At 44.3% G+C, this 16,980-nt stretch overlaps 1 protein-coding gene across 5 annotated transcripts; it reads right to left on the bottom strand.

Moving 5' to 3' along the window:
• Positions 1–320: 320 nt before the first annotated feature.
• coq8aa (coenzyme Q8A, genome duplicate a) lies at positions 321–15,031 on the bottom strand. Of its 5 annotated transcripts, none has more exons than XM_034527690.1 (17): positions 14,592–15,031; positions 10,174–10,273; positions 9,441–9,523; positions 9,061–9,320; positions 8,786–8,963; positions 8,562–8,628; positions 6,189–6,263; positions 5,456–5,584; positions 4,544–4,629; positions 4,099–4,239; positions 3,634–3,715; positions 3,448–3,541; positions 2,832–2,973; positions 2,502–2,609; positions 2,346–2,411; positions 2,079–2,165; positions 321–1,956 (listed from the first exon to the last, which is right to left on the bottom strand). In XM_034527690.1, the coding sequence occupies exons 2-17, from the start codon at positions 10,265–10,267 to the stop codon at positions 1,660–1,662; spliced, it is 1,989 nt and encodes a 662-aa protein (XP_034383581.1). In that variant the 5' UTR covers positions 10,268–10,273; positions 14,592–15,031; the 3' UTR covers positions 321–1,659. The 5 variants fall into 5 exon arrangements, with proteins under 5 accessions (XP_034383581.1, XP_034383582.1, XP_034383583.1 ...); XM_034527691.1 differs by having other exon boundaries at positions 5,456–5,587; positions 6,198–6,263; XM_034527692.1 differs by having other exon boundaries at positions 6,198–6,263.
• Positions 15,032–16,980: the final 1,949 nt, after the last annotated feature.

Genomic DNA, 16,980 nt, shown 5'->3' with positions numbered 1-16,980 from the left:
GTGTGTGTGTGTGTGTGTGTGTTCTCATTTCCCAGGCTCTCTGCCAGTTCCCCTGTTGCTGGCCCAGACATTGCTAAATAAGGATCTCTCTCTCTCTCTCTCTCACACACACACACACACACTCCTCTCACTCTCACTCTCTCTCTCACACACACACACACTACAACCTCTTAACCTACTGCGAGGACAAATTCTGGTCGATATTTACATTGAGCTCTATGTTTATTCAACTAAACTGACGCACTATTTAATGTTTATTTGCAGTGCTTTTAAATTATTGCCGTTACCATCACGCAGACAGAAGACCACACAGAGCCACGTGAGATCAAACATTTACTCTCTTCATTCAATATCTCTGGATCACAACATTCAGTTCGATTAGGACATTTAAAACTTGATGTGAAGTATAAAGTTGATATATTTAAAGACAAAAGCCTTCCACTGGAGAAGACAGGCACCTTGTTTTATCCTTCCAGCTTCGCACCAGAGACCGTTATTATAACCGCAGAGTGAACACAGTTATAGTTTATGACTGTATTCACTAGGCAGAGGAGAGGGAAGGTTTTCACAGTCGCACATCAGCCAGGGAGACAGAGGATTTCACACCCGCTGGAGGCGTGGAGAGATTACCGACTCGAGGGAGCCCACGAGCCGAGCCGGTGCCATACCAGGAGGAGCTTCTTTCATCTCGGCTTTTATTACAACATGGATTCATGTGGCTTCACTTCCAGATTTTATTTTTTAAGAGATAAATGCTTTGGAACTAAACAAAAAAAAAAAATATATATATGTATATATTTATGCCAACATGCTGGTAATCAACTGGAATTCATGATGGACAAAGTTACAGCAAACAAATCTACAGCAGACGCTCTATACAAACTTGGTAAAAATCGCTCTTTAACCCGAGGATGGTTAAAAACATATCGATCATACAAGTCTCCCTAAAAAAAAAGCTAAAAGTCAAAAAAACAGCAAGAGAAATCTGAAAGATTACACCGATACAGTAAATACACAAGTTAAAAAGTCAGCCTTTCTTGTGTGTGTGTGTGTGTGTGTGTGTGTGTGTGCGAATGCTGACAAATTCCAGTACACAAATTAATACATCGACCTAAACTGGGCCACATCTCGACAAAAAGAATTTAGCTCTCATTTATTTCAAACCTCCCAGCTGTGTTGGTCCTGGCCTCTACGGTGGCTCACACTGACCATATGACTGCCGGTTTACATTTAAGAGTTCAGTCCTCTTGCTTAATACATCCCCTCCCCCCCCAAAACAACAAAACACAGCAAAGCAAAAATCGCAAGAATCATCTTGAAAACATCAGCGAAGAGATCAAATTCCAACCGGCTTACATTCGTTTTTACACCCTCAACTACTACTTTGTCCCTTGCATCCACCTCAAGTCATCTCCGTCATCTCGGGGGGGGGGGGGGGGAGTCCGGGGCTCGGAGCTCTCCAGACGCCGCGTGAAAAACAAAGAGATGATGGCTGTAGTTATTATTAAGTGCCTGTCAAAAGCTCATGGTAGTGGGACAGAAAAGTGCAGGTAAGATGGCCTCCGCTCTGCAGCTTCACGACGCGCACCTCGCCGTTGGCCCCCCCCCCCCCCTCTCAAGGATCTGTCCACCAAAACCGCCTGCCAGCCGGGGATTGGCTCAGGCCGAGTCAGAGGGCGGCGTGCGGCCCTCCCAGTACTTCTGATACGCCGTGTGGAACATGTCCTTGCACTGCAGCTGCGCGTTCAGCCGGGCGCAGATGAGGAACGAGCCGCCCATCTTGCGGTGGAGCGAGTACGTCTCCTCGGGCGGCGGCGTGAGCCGGTGTTTGAGCATCACGGGGATGAGGTTGTGGATTCTCTGCGTGGTGGACTGGGAGCCGAATTCAAAGTTGTCCGCGGAGGCGAAGGCCTCGCCGAGGATCATCACCGCGTCCACGTGGGCGCTCATCATCGCCTGCATACATGAAGGGGAGAAGAAGAAGAAAAAAGATTTAGGTTTCAGCCAATGACCATCCTGCACAGTAAAAATAGTCACTTTTAGGACTATTTCTCTCAAATCAAGAGATATTTAAATACCTTGGACTCGTATCCGGTCAGGAACTTCATGTGGATAGATTTCTTCAGGACTCCCTCTCTGTCGCCCTCGACGGCTGAACGGATGACCTACAACCACAAACACACAAATCACTCTGCATCTCTGAGCCACGTTTTTCGACAGCTCATGCAAGTTAAACCACAGCTTTGTTTCCACCTGAAAAAAAGCGTGTAAACGCTGAGTAACTGAAGCTTTCCGTCTCTGTATTACTGTTAGAAATAAAAACAAAACAGGGCCGACTGTCTTACCTCTATGTAGAGGTCTGTGAAACTCTTATCGAATCCCCTCGTGGCTCCGAAGTCCAACAGCGCCACCTAGAGAGACAATCCAAAGATCACTTTGATTTCACTCTCAAACCTTCGCCGCCATGTAAGCGGACGCGTTCGGCCTGCAGACAGACTCACCCTGTGCGTCTGTGGATCGTAGAAGAAGTTGGACCAGTTCGGGTCAGTCTGCATGAACCTGAACTCAAACAGCTCTCTGAGGCACAGTAACAAGATGTTGTGGCAGATCTGAGACGGGGAGAAAAACAAAAGAACGTGTGAATGCAAAGGGTGGGGTGGGGGGGGGGGGGGGGGGGGGGGGGGGGGGGGGAAGCGAGGACTTGTGGGAGGAAATGATGATCAGTAAGAAACGAGTCCCAACTCCGACAAACACACACACACACACAAACACACACACCTCTCTGAACGCTTTCACCCACAGACAAAATGCTCCACGTCAGTCAGCTGTACCTCGTTCTTCAGGTCCTGCGTGAGGCTCTCAGCCTGGTCGAGGGGGAACCCGGGGACGAGCTCCGTGGTCAGGACATGGCTGCCGCACAGCTCGTCTATCACCTCTGGCACATAGAAGAAGGGATGGTCCTTCAATAGCTCCCTGGGTCAGACCGATGAAGAGATACGAAGACATAAACACAGGTTAAGTAGGCGCATGCATGCATATATATCTATATCTATATATATATTTAGCTGGCACACACAGGTGGCAGTTGCAGGGGTTCTGACGCCCTTGAACCAAAGAGATGTGTTTGTGTAACATGAGTCTCTATGAGAAAGAGACGGCACATTGCATTCACTGCAGCGACGCTGCTAGAGTCTAAACAAGCCACAGTGACCATGCTTTCAAAGGGTTTTTGTCTTTATTACATTTATTCCTGGCACAATGACAAAAACAAGCAACTAACTGGCCTATCTTTGATATTGAAATGTTTGTTATCATAACATAATATTAACGTAATACACTGCAAGTCACCCACTTGACACCGGCTACAACTGAGTCATTGTAAACGTGTACGTTATGGATCAATACGGTGGAAAGGAAAGAGTCGATTAAACCCACAAAAAGACTCACTTGAACTTCTTGGCACACTTGGCCTCTCGAATGTAGTCGCACTCGAGCGCGAGCTCTTTCCTCATCACGTCGATCAGGTGCTCTGGAAACAGACCTGCAGGGAGACGGAGAGAGGCGTGAAGTCGGCAGCAGACGGGGCAGCATGCGTGTGGTTGTGTGCGTGACAGCGTTTGGTGGAATGCGTACCTTCGGGCAAGGCATTGCTGATACTCAGCACCGTCATCAAGTTGTTGACGTCGCTGTTGATACTCTGAGCCACGCCGGGGTACTGGGAACCAATACACAGAAAGGGGTTGGCTTTACTTGGAGTGCATCTTTGTAGCATATTGTAACGACAGCTTTCACGGGGATTCAAACGAGTCTCCATCATGAGATTAAAATAATTTCTCATGAACACTAAAAGCATTTTTTAAACGTTGAAGACGGCAATTAATAGACGGATAATCTGTAAATACTGTAAAAGCATAAAATCTCAGCCATTTCTCTCATTTTGACACCTTTTCGTCTGATCTGTAAACAAAGTCCGAAAACAGACCAGAGATCAGATTCTGTGCGGGATGAACTGTTTTTATCTCAAGAGCGCGAGAATGTAGCATGCACACACACACACACACACACACACACACACACACACACACACACACAGTGTACCTGTATTTTCATGGCCACCTCCCGGCCGTCCTTCATCCTCGCCAGGTGAACTTGGCCGATGGACGCGGCTGCAAACGGACGCTCCTCGAACGACTCCAGCTTGTCTCTCCAGTTCGGACCCAAGTCGCTGTTCAGCGCTTTCTGCAGAGAGACGGACACAACACTTAGAATTAGGGTTCATTTGTTCACTGGTGGAGGTAAAAGGTGAGTTTACAGCGGCCTCAATGATGACAATAATAATAATAATAATAATAATAATAATAATGTAAGAAGCAACTTTCACACAGAGATTCTGCAAAGAGGCTGTGGGGAAGAACTAGATATCGTTTCACTTATTACATCATCAGTTACAATGTGTGACAGCAGTTTCCAAGCCTTCCAATTATAATTACCAGTTAATAAAAAAGAAAATGAAAAGAAGAAGAAGAAGAAGAAGAAGACTTACTGTCATTTGCTTGATCGGCATGAAGTCAGCACTCTGTCTGACGCGCTCAAAGATCTTGGCGAGTTGAGGGTTGATGAATGCATCATCTGAAATGCAGAAAAACACACGACCACCGAGTTCGTCAACGCCGCCGCCGTCAAATACGACAACGAATCATTTGGCTGACATTGCCGATATGATATGAGGAATCAGTAATACAAACTTTATTATCAGGTTTAAAAATAGCTTCTGACCGCTCAAGGTTGTTGTTTTTGGGATCGGTGGTAAAGACGACAATGGTGGGACGCACAAATGTGTCATTTTCAGGGATCTCTTGCCTCCAGATTTACTTACTCCTGTCATGTTTTAGTTTTAAGTCATTTTTTTGTTTGTTCAGCTACAGAAGACTTTTTGGACATTTCTGTCCATTTTAGTTTGAAAGCAATCAACTGGAGAGAGAGACAGAGGAAAGCTCTGCCCCGTTCTGCACATAACCGGACGAAGGTCAACCCACTGTTTAGCAAACACCGGGCAGCCAACGTCCGGTTCTCTCCTCTCCCTCCTCCTTTTGTTGCTTTTTTTAAATTTATACGCTAACTCCACGGCCACAAAAGACAATAAAAAGGTCACCAATAATCAGGCAGTGAGGAAAACAAGCGCTAAACAAAACGTAATGTGTCGTTTAGTCCCGCTACCCGATCCGGCCACACTGGCTCTCGGCCCGCGTGTTTACCGACGCTGGCTTCCTGCCCTTGAACTTTGGCTTACGTGTGCAAAAATAACAAACCACCTATCAAAATTACATTTCAACTCAGCCGCTGCTAACCTGCATCGTGTGCAGCAACAGCACAATGTCACAACTCTAGCCGAGCGCGTGGGAAACACATCGGCTCCCCGGCGTCACAAATAACCGTCACACACACACACACACACCTTGAATGCTGAGCATCTGTCCCAGCTTCAAGGCGGCTCCTCTGACTTTGCACAAGGTTCTGACGATGCGCTCGGCGTTGGCCTCGGACAGGAAGGGGCTGGAGTCCAGGACGCCTTTCTTATCGTTGCCTGCTGTAACACAAAACGGAGTCTCAGGTCTACACACCAGTGTCTCAGGTCGAAAGGAACACTGTGGAGCCACATAACTTAATATCAGTAGTGTAAAGGTTTATGTACAATATGTGCAAGTAGATGTGTGTGTGTGTCTGTGAGTATATGTGACAGTAGGTCACCAGGTAGCGTGTTTTAGTGCGTCTGAAGCTGAGAGGCTTACACACACACACACACACACCCACACACCACACACACCACACACACACACACACGGTTGCTATGAGAGGCAGCTGAATTGCTCTTCGTGTACCAACACGCGTAAAGGGTGGGTAGTGAAAAATGCCGCACACTTTTACGGGAACAATCGCACAATAAACACCAGTAAATAAATACCTATTCCTCACAGGCACAGGACTCTCAAGATATTAGGGCATTTAAATACCATCTACAGAACAATGCATTCAAAAAGAAGCAGCGCAACGGTGTTGAAACGACACAAAAAGAGTGCAACAAGAGCTGGTGACATGTATAACTGAGCTGTTGGTAAAAAAAAAAAAAAGGCTCCCCATTGATACCGTGTGAGCAAGTGTGGGTGCGTTAGTGGGTTTGTTAGTGTTACCTGCTGTACCATTGTGTCTCATGGTCTTCTTAGCAACTTCTGCCAGGGCTCCAATCCCCAAACCGACAGCTAGACCTGGTGGAGACGGATCAACAGCACAATGTCACAGAGAAGCGTGAAATAGACCTTAAATAAACATTAAAAAAAGGGTTAGGGGTGTGAAAAACAGCCTTTTTAGTGAGCCAATCTTCCACCCTGAACCTGAATATTCCACCAGTGTTCTGGTTGTGTTATTCTCATCAAAATAACACGTGAAACACGACGTACGAGACAATCAGATCTCGGGCAGACAGAATTACCTCGGAGGAGTGCGATGACGGAACCGTCACAGCTGCACTCCTGCCAGCACCAACAGAGCACATGTTCATCTAAATATATTAACAATTAAGCTCTGAAAATACTTAATCCTCTGAAAAGGTTAGGGGGGGGGGGGAGGGGTATTCTAGCAGATGATGAATAGGAAAAGCAAGCGTGTCATGGTTGGGCTTGTTTGTTCCTCTGAAGCTGCTCTCTGCACCTTACATAACTCAGCGTTACATAATCGGTCAGTCAGCAGCACGACTTCCAAGCATTGAAAGGAGTTTTAGAAAAGCAGCTTTCTAAAAACAATGTTTACATGCAATGAAAACACCAAAGCAACATATAATATATAAATAAACATTAAAAGCGATCAAAACTTGACATAAAAGTGTGTGTTTTAAGAAGGGGTTTGCTTGAGGATCAATATAATGAGGCCTTTGTGTGTTCCAAAAAAGTTTCTAGCTGCAGCATTTTGAACAAGCTGGAGGGGATTTATGTTCCTTCATTCCCTAATATTCTGTATATTCCCTTTTCCTCACAAACCTCAGCAAAACCTTTCAAACACGCACGCATGGCAACAGATGGAGACGACTAAGCAGGGTTGCTATGATCCTATAAATTCTATATGAATGCTGCTTGTTCTCTCACCTAAACTAAAACCTGCATTCATTATCGGTCAAACACGACTTGTAACACTTTGTCAACAAATACTGCAGGCGAGTGAAGGACAGACGGAGGCCGAAACTCTCCCCCCTGTCGCCCCCCCCCGCCCCGTCTACATGTTACCAGTGTCAACATGCCGATTCACTGTCGACTGTACAAGTCACGTTGGTTTGGAGCGAGCGGCTGAACTCTGCTGCAGAGACTCAACGTCGTGTGTTCACCCTCGCTGCCGTGCACCACCATGGGAGCCACCTGTTAACTCATCCGTCGTCCATCATGAAGCTACGGGGGTTTCAATGTTTCAGCCTTTGAGCAAATCAAGAAATAATATCCCGTCTAGATCGGACTTTGAGACAAGGAGACTCAGATCTCTGCACTTGACATTAAATCCTAATAAAATGCATGCCTTGAACTGTAAGTACAACCTTTCAGCTTTTCGGTAACGCCTACGAATGCTTACACAGCTAATAGGCTTAGAGGAGAGGCGACATGGTTTACACAGATTAACTAACGCACAACAATCTGCAACACAAACTCTCACAGATTGTATGACACCTGCTGCTGGACTCTCTTTCTGTAGCTGGCCGTCAAGGTTTTTATCTTGGCAATAACCGACGCCCGTTGATAAGAGCTACATATGCTTGACCTTATTACTATAAAGTGTTTGTTTAAAAAGGCAAGTCTCATGTCTTCCTGTAGGCGGCATGAATCAATAAGCAAATTATGTTTACAGTATTATAGATTTGAGGTCAGTTTAACCGTGGTGCTCGAGGGGAGGTCATTGGGTCAAAGCTCCACATACTCTGAGGTCCTGCACGTTGCATTGCATCTCATTTCCTTTTAACTCTCTTGGCACCTGAATATGCCTGTAGTGGTGTTGACTTGACAGACTTTGAGAAGCTGACACAACACTGACGGCCCTGATCCCAGTGAGCCCGGCTTGTTGAGGAGGTGTTTGGTTACAGTTGGTTTTTCCAGAACTTCACCAACAAATTAAGCAATTAATTAAGCACAAACTAGCAAGAAAAATACCTGTTATTAAGCTAACCAGAGAGAAGTCACATCATGTTCTACTTCTCTATCCAAGACCCCTTGATTGACACTTCGGACCCACTGAAAGCGTCAATAGCAACATTTCAGGGGTCTCTAAAATCTTAAAAAATACATTTATTTGTCACATGCAACTGTCACTAAAATGTCTTTTTTAATCTTGGACTTTAAGCTGCCCACCGGGTATTTCGCACCATGCAAATATTCATTTAGGGATTAGTTTCATGAAGACACTTCTCTAAATACTAAAATAATTATTTTACCGACTGCACAGACTCAACTGTGTGTATCCACGGGGGAAAGGTGTCACATTTGCAGACGTGCACCTCGACAAAGTAACAAAGAGGGGTGTTACTGTACCTCCGAAGTTGGCCAGTCTGCTGAGCCGAGTAACTGGCACTTTCCTCTCTCTGGCTCTGTCGCTCAACTAAAGAAGAAAGACCCAGTAAAGACCAAGTAAAGAGCAGTAAAGGCCCAGTAAAGGCCCAGTAAAGGCCCAGTAAAGGCCCAGTAAAGGCCCAGTAAAGGCCCTTATCTATTCACATCAATGTGTGTCCGGGATTCAGAACAGGAACAGCACTTACCATCTGTTTGTGTGACTTGATCTCAACCTTCTTGCCCTGTCGTGCTTTCTCAATGTCTTCGGCGGTGAGCCCTCCGACCGTGGACGGGTCCTGATGGTAGCTCCTGAGCTGACTGACTTGATGCCGACAGTACAGCTGTCCCCAGAAATGCCTGTTCAGACTGCGGTTGTAGAAGTGTCTGCCACACCCAAAGAAAAAAAGTAATGTACCGTTACTCTCCAAACGGCAGCACAAGTCGCGTGCACACCTTGGAGCGCGATGGAGCCGGTTCCTACCTGGCGTCTTGGTGGTGAGATCTGGTGTGTCCACTGAACTGTTTGCTCGGGTCTTTGTAGCCCTCAAACAGCCGCTTGCCGCCGCCGTGGCTCGCTGCTGCTGCTCCTGCATGGGCCGCGAAATCGTCACCACTTCCCATTGGATCCCCCGCAAAGTCCACACCATCCTCCTTGAACTCCGACGCGGCGAATGCACCGTCGTCCTCGGGGAAGTCGTAGTCGGCCTCTGATGAAGACGTCTGCTGCTGGCCAGTCAGCCCCTGGGCAGACGCACGCGAGAAGACTCTCAAGAAAAACACACTCGTAGTATTTCTTTTGACTTTAAAAAGCGTGACGCAGTTCTTTGTCAATGCTAAACGACGCAGCCGATTTGCACACACCTGCATCGTCGTCATAGCGGCGGAGAGGCCTTGCTCAGCAGCCGATTGGACGCTTTGGAAGGCAGCGCCAACTACCGGGAGCCCTGAGTTACAATTAACAACAAAGAAAAAGTTACTGTTGTTAGCTCTACGGTACACTATAAACTACCCATACAGAAGAATGTCAATGTCACTGCCCGTAATAAGTGGGCTGAAAAACTGAAAATGTATTTTGTGTATGTCAAATTTAGGAGAGACAATAAGACAGATTGTTTTTTTTAAATCCTATTTAAGTGGTGCCATGAATTAAGACATTTGTCAATTTCAGAAGATAATACTTTGTTTTTTTAAATCAGCATTGAAATTAAGTAAGATAATATGACATGTGTGCGTGGAATATTTGGTGTTGGTGGCGTACATGAGATGAGGTTTCACGCAAAATATAAAAATGTATAAAAAACTGCAACTTTCTTGTGTTGCCAAATTATCTTTTAAAATTGATCAATATAAAGTCATGGCACAATTAAAACAGGATCAAAACACATTTGACTATGATGCATATCGTTTTTTAAAATCGTGGGACGTCGGAAGGGAAGGGACTTTGCGTCTCTACGGAGGCGTATAAAAGTTAGTTATTGAATACAAAGAATCTCTATTACGATCAAATACATGGAGAATATTATCGGCTTGGCGTCAATATGACCCTTCCCTGTTTTATGGGTTCCTTTCAAAACAACAGGTGTGCTGAACTCACCGGCTCCACTGCGCAGGGTGCTGCCCTGAGTCTCCACGACCGCCTTGCTCAACTTGGCCAAGCCTCGCACCAGCGACATCATATCACCGGCCATGATGGACTACCGAGACGGAGAAGAAGATAAGAAAAAAATATCACCATCATATTAGTCATGCCACATCTCTTTCCCGAACACGGGAGGCCTGGAAGCGTGGAGAAGTACATACTGTCGGGTCAGAAATTAAAAAAAAGTGTGACAACACGTTCTCAAGACAGACGAAGATGTACGGGTGGACGAGAAGGCATGAAACCTGTCGTCAACAACAACCATCATGCTTGCCAAGCATTGACAGCTGTCACATCTTGGAGGTGACCATGACTTTAAACACTTAGTCTATAAATACTCAGGACCTCCAAACCCTGTGTGAGCACCCCACACACACACATAAGAAAGGAAAGGGGGTATGCCATGCATGCATGTGTGCTGTGCAGATATGTGCATGAGCTTCAGAACTGGCTGTGTCACTGGAAACTCGGAGGGAGGAGTCGGGAGGGTTGCTGGCTGCTACCAGCTATTTCTGTGCATGAGTAAATGTGGGTGCACGTTTTGTCCGTTGCACGGGGGTTTGCCGTCACCATTTATTACCTCTCCAAGTTTCTCTCTGCACCTGCGAGATTGTTTTCTGTTTTATCGTTTTGTTTTTTTATCTCAAAGTACTCATATCCTTTTCCTAACTATCAATCCGGCTTATCTTTTTGTTTCACACTTTGGCACACCAACACAAAAGCTGAAACTGCGATAACGAACATGTGAACACATCTCGCGGTGCGTTTAGGACACGGGTCAAAGTTCAGTTGACTTCGCTCACCTCTCCGACTCTTATCTTAACGGCGCCACCGACTGCATTCCTCTCCTCTCGAGCCGCAGTGTTCCCGAGTGTCCACCCCCCTCCCTCCCTCCCCAGAGTACGTTACAGGTGGCGTTTCCTTTTTGTGGTTGTGGGTGTGACGACGTGCTTCAACACAGCACAGCTGGGATTTGGGCCAATGGAAAAAGCCGCTGCTGAAAGCTTCAAAAGCAGTTTGTGTTTATGTGCGTGTGTGCGTGTGTGTGTGTGTGTGTGTGTGTGTGTGTGTGTGTGTGTGTATGTGTGCCACAACACACACCCATCAAGTCAGAAAGTGGGTCATCCATCCTGCTTCAGGGCCGCACTGCGTTTTCAGACGCCGGACTGAAGAAAACACCGATTTGTATCTTATTCTAATTATTGTCCGATAGCGTTTTTTCCGTCATCGTCGTTAATTAACCTTCGGACGATAATTAACAGAAACACATCTCAGACTTCCTCTGCAGCTTTGTGCGATAGCTTTTGGCTTCGGCCGGTTCCCTGGAAAAAGTTTGAGGATCAAAAGCAAACGACTTGAGAAAGTATAAACAGCAAATTAGGAAGAGAAAACGCAAAACAATTCTCCAATAGAAATCATTTAATAAAGTCGAAGGTGCTTCGTCAGTTCTCTCTTCCGACATCCACAGGCCACCAAAATATTGTGCAAAGTTGTTGTTTTTTCTGGATTAACTGCCGTCTGGTTATTTCTGGTTACTAGCGTTAATGTTTGCCACTCCGAGGACAGCGGCACAAAAGAACTGCACTGTATTCTGGGTAACTACGGACTGACTCAGCATGCGACGGAGCTCAAACACAATGAGGGCCGAGCTCTGGGCAGCAGCGTCTCTAAGGGGCTTAACGTTTGAGGCGCCGCGCTCCTCTGTTCAACGTCTACGTGCTCTCGGTTCATGCCAAACAACTAAATATCTTACAGATGACACACCACGATTTCATCGGGCGACTGTAGTCCCACACAAGCACTGACTAATAAGTGCTTTGTACAAATTGTTACGATGTGCCAACGTTTCTCCAGTTAAACAAGGACAACAAACAGAGAAGACTGTCTTTGGACCCGGAGAAGAACAAATAGGAGTCGGACTTTGCAAATAAACAGACTTCAGAGACAAGAATAGAAGCAGATGTATAATAAAAGGTCTTTGTGCTTTATTGTCAAAACCATTATCGCGGCACTATGCTGAGTCAGCTTAATGCAGCGCGGTGCTGCACAATCTTCTCATTGGCTGGGATTTAAGGTATGTATGTAAGTCATGCACTGAGGAGCCCGTCAATGCTAGGATCAGAAACCTTGAGAAACTCATCCAACCGAAAGAATTAAAAAAAATTTCCAATGAGAGCAGCATTAGCTCCAAAAGTTGCTAAATCTAACAACACTCACGGCCCCTTCAGGCCTCCCTCCGAAGCCACTCCCCCAAAAGGATCATTGTGAACGTAAACATATAATTATGAATGTAAACAACGAGCGTGGCTATTGTTAGCACTCCCAGATGTTAGACAGGGAAGTGTTATTACAGCCCTGCGACACAGAGTTTTCTCTTTTTTCTGTTGAGCGTTTTGCTTTCAAGATGTCATGAGAATTTCCACCAAATTGTCAAAAATGTTTTTTTTTTTTTTTTTAAGATTACCAACCGTGCCTTTAACACCAAGCAGCAACACGGAGCTGCAGAATGCAAATGTTCACGGCAAATATTTCATCTTACATACTTAAAAACGTAAAACAGAACTTTTGTGCTTTTCAGAGCCGTTAACACTGTCGAAATGAATTAAACTTAAAATCGGATACGATGAGGAAGGAGTTACTGGTTATTGCAACAACAAAAATGAAAACCGATTGAGCAACTTCCCATCTGTAAATGTGGGTGTGTTGCCTCAGTTTGTGTTTACAAGCTGCTTTTCTTCCTCTGCATTAGAATAAAAACTAAACTAAAAGAGAAGGGACACCTGGTTGTTTTATAACCTAAATTTAAAAAAATGGGGGAGACCTAAAAAGGCCAGTTGTGATGCGAGAGGTCACTACAAGGTAATTGTGTGGCCCGGCCTGTGATTACACATGGAATTGAATGACACACACACACACACACAGACACACGTCTCAGTTGTTGTCTGTCCTCCTCTGTCCTCCACAAGTCGTTGACTCACTGCTATGAAAATAGCCCGGCATCGCAGCAGCAGCATGCATCTATATCTAAACGCTGTCCACCTCGCGGCTTACCGGCGGCCTTAAAAGAGGGTTGTACCCTATTTGAGTGTTTTTTGACAATACCTCAGAGGAAATTCTACTCTACTCGACTAACACTCATATAGTTTTGTCGATTCATTTATTATTCGATTGAATCGACAGATCAGTAACACTAAATCGCACAAAAGTACCACTTTAAATCTCCTGTTTACCAAGTTGTTTACCTCCTGTTTACCTATTTGAGCTCATCAAGTCATGAAAAAGTACTTCTCGGCTAAAGAAATCTTCGACATAACGTAAACAAACCTTTCTGATAAGGATCCCATAACGTTGGTCATGTATAGCATTGTGCAGCTTGTTCTGAGCCACGACTAAAACAATAAACCCGTCGATGCCGTTTGATGGACAAACTATCTGAAAAGGAAATTACCTCAGACACTCTGTGCTGCAACTTCTTGGCTGTCAATTAAAACCTCTATGAATACTTCTGTGCTATCAGAGGGCAAAGGAGTCGGGCTCTGGTATCGCACAAGTATCACATTACACCCCTCACATTGTAAGTGATTCAAGTACACACACACACACACACACACACACACACACACACACACACACACACACACAGAGAATACATGTATACTGTATAAGAGGTAGCTCACATTAATAAATTTAAAAAAAATTGAATGTGTCAGAGTTGAGCCTATTTTCTCCACATAATAGGCAGATTACACACACACACACACACACACACACACAACACACACAACACACACACGTTTCTTTAATACTTGAAACAAACGATGTTGAAGATGGATTTTTAATCAAATCAAAAGTACTAAGATGAATGCAAGTGTACTTATACGCGTGGTATTAACACCGTCTCGCGCAGCATATATGTTCCAGACAGTAAACCTCTTACGTCACGTGCAACGAGGTGGATAAACCCTTCAAACCAACTAACGTGGCCCCAATCTGTGATTTTAAACTTCCTCGTGGGCGTGTAGCCACGAGACTCACGCTGCCATAACAAAACAAAACGAAAAACTAAAGCGTGCCACGCCGTGAACTGCTAACGGCTGAAAACGAAGAAGAAAAATAAAGAGAGAGAGAGAGAGAGAGAGAGCATGTTTAATAAATATTTTAAAAAGTAACGGACCCGGAATAAAAACCACGTCGGTAAAGTTTGAGTGACTGCGCAGCAACAGACGACGGGCACGTCAGCGCGACGCGGAGGATTTGTTGAACCAGCTGGAGGTCGAAGCTGCAAAATTATATAATAATAATAATAATAATAATAACAATTTTAAAAGAGCATGTTTCGTATTTAGTAAATGTTCATTTGTGATAGCACTCACCAGTAGCTGTTGTCTCCGCTTGTTTCTCTTGTTACTCTAGTGAGCCGAGGTCAGCGGCGCGCGTGAGTCCAACTAAAACAAACCCCCCTATCTCATTAGCATAAACAGTGTTCAACAGCACGTTCACGTGCAAGGGGGGGGGTCTTTCTTTTTTTTTTGCAGGTGGGTGTCTGGCCGCCCTCCTCCTGTTGTTGCTGCTGCAGGCAACGTTTAATCCAGTATGTCTCCTCCATGAGGTCAAACCTTATTTACCAACCGGGAACCAGAGCCGTGCTTTTGACGCAACCCACGCTTCCGCCACATGGACACTTTGGTTCAGACAAGTATGCTCGCAGCAAACATGTACATGCATTGTATTGATACAGCTGTGGGGATTCAGTTTGTGCAGATGTGCGTGTAATCATCAGCCCTCATCTTAAAAAAAGGCCGCAAGACAGTTACTATTTATCTCCTCTTTGCAGACGCGCGTCGAGCTGCCTTACTCAACCTTATCTTTAAACGGCTCTGGTCTGTCAAACCGCCCTCGCCCTCTCATTGGTCCTCGTCGTCTGTTGACAGGAGGTGGGGACTGAAACGCGGCTTCTCATTGGTTCATCGCGCGAGAAAAACAAGGCGTAAACATTTATAACGTAACCAAAGCCATTATCGAGGATGAATTCCGGTTTTACAAGGAACACACGGCCAATGAGCAGACACGTTTACACACCAACACCACGCACGTGCCAGCCGTGAACAAAATATTATACCTCGGCGTTGAAATGTGCCTATGCTGCCCTCTGCTGTTGTCGGCACGAGGACATAACCCCAACAACGCTGCCCTGTTTGATTGTTATTGATAATCAAATAAGAAAGAAATGTCTGATTGCACAATTACCTTGAAAAATCAATAATTACCGTACTTTAAAATGAGGCAGTTATAATAATAACGGGGATCAAATGTGCACATAAAGAAACAACTGCAATAGATAATTTCAATTCAAAAGCCATTTATCCAGAAATAACACTATGACGCCCATGTATATAATGCATTACAGACATACCTGCAATGCATTGATCTCTTCTTTCACTTATAACTTAATAATAATCACTTTAAAATATTCATTCAATTTAAAATTATCTTTTAAATTATCTAATCTTTTAAAAATTATCTTTTAAAATGATTTTATAATTACCACATTATATATAATAAGTCATCATTTCTGGTAAGCCCTTTTTGCAAGAATCATACTGTATTATAATTCCTATAGAAATACAATATAACGTATTTATAATACATTATACTCTGATTATGAGTTATTCTAAGTGGTCATTGTTTGCGTTATATCTGTTATGTGCAGCTGCAGGACACTGGACCCAAACGCCGTCAACACTCGAAAAGGCAACTTTATTGCTCAACAGGATTCAAAAACAAACAAAACAGGCTCACACACATGATCTTCAATGATCTAGACAAGACGAACCGACAAAGGGGAATGACACGAACAGGACTTAAATACAGAGGGCTGGTGCAGGTGATTGGACACAGGAGGAAACAATCAGGGACAGGGCAGACAATCACAGGGACAGGAAGTGCAGAGAAACAGAGGACACAAGGACTTCAAAATAAAACAGGAAACACGACACAACACTACAGATCCTGACAATATCATATAAAAGATATCATTGAATCTATGCAAGAACAAAATGATTCTTTACAACACTCAAAGCAAACAATGACCACTTAGAGTAACTCATAATCACAATACAATGCATCATAACAGTGATTATAATGCATTCTAAAAAATATTATAATGTAATGCAACAATGGGAATTATAATACCCAATGATCCTTGCGAAAAAAAAGTCTGAGAAACCAGTAAATTATTACAAAACATGAACGTATAAGTATTTATATAGTGCATCATAATGTGTTATAATTATTGTTATAAAGCATTATTAATATGTATCAGTGCTCATAACTATAAATACACAATGATATAAGCAGACCATAGCGCGTTATAAGTATATGGTACATGGACGTCACAATAACTGTGTTCCACAAATGTCTAATAAAATCCACTCTCTTAATGCAAATGTTGGTTCTGACTTTATCATTTTTAGGTGATCGTCTATCTGCAGTGACATTAAAGTAGCAGCAGAGTGCACCACAGATCCACACTACACAGCTCATGTTTTTCCAAAGGAGGTTATCATTTCTTTCCCAGATTAAATGAGCTCATTTGTCCTCTTAAGTGAACACATGTCTGTCAAACTGCCTGCAGAGTGGAAATAGTCAAATGTGGGTTTACAACAACAGTTTTTTTCTTCCACATAAGGCATTGAAGAGTGAACCCTTGCTGTAAGGCTCAAGGATACTAATCACTTTTATAATGTGGGGGATTTTCCAAAC

This window comes from Cyclopterus lumpus, chromosome 24 (assembly GCF_009769545.1).
Source record: "Cyclopterus lumpus isolate fCycLum1 chromosome 24, fCycLum1.pri, whole genome shotgun sequence".
Classification (NCBI taxonomy): Eukaryota; Metazoa; Chordata; class Actinopteri; order Perciformes; family Cyclopteridae; genus Cyclopterus; species Cyclopterus lumpus.
Note: the sequence above shows the minus strand (reverse complement) of the source record. Positions and strands in the feature narration are given on the sequence as shown.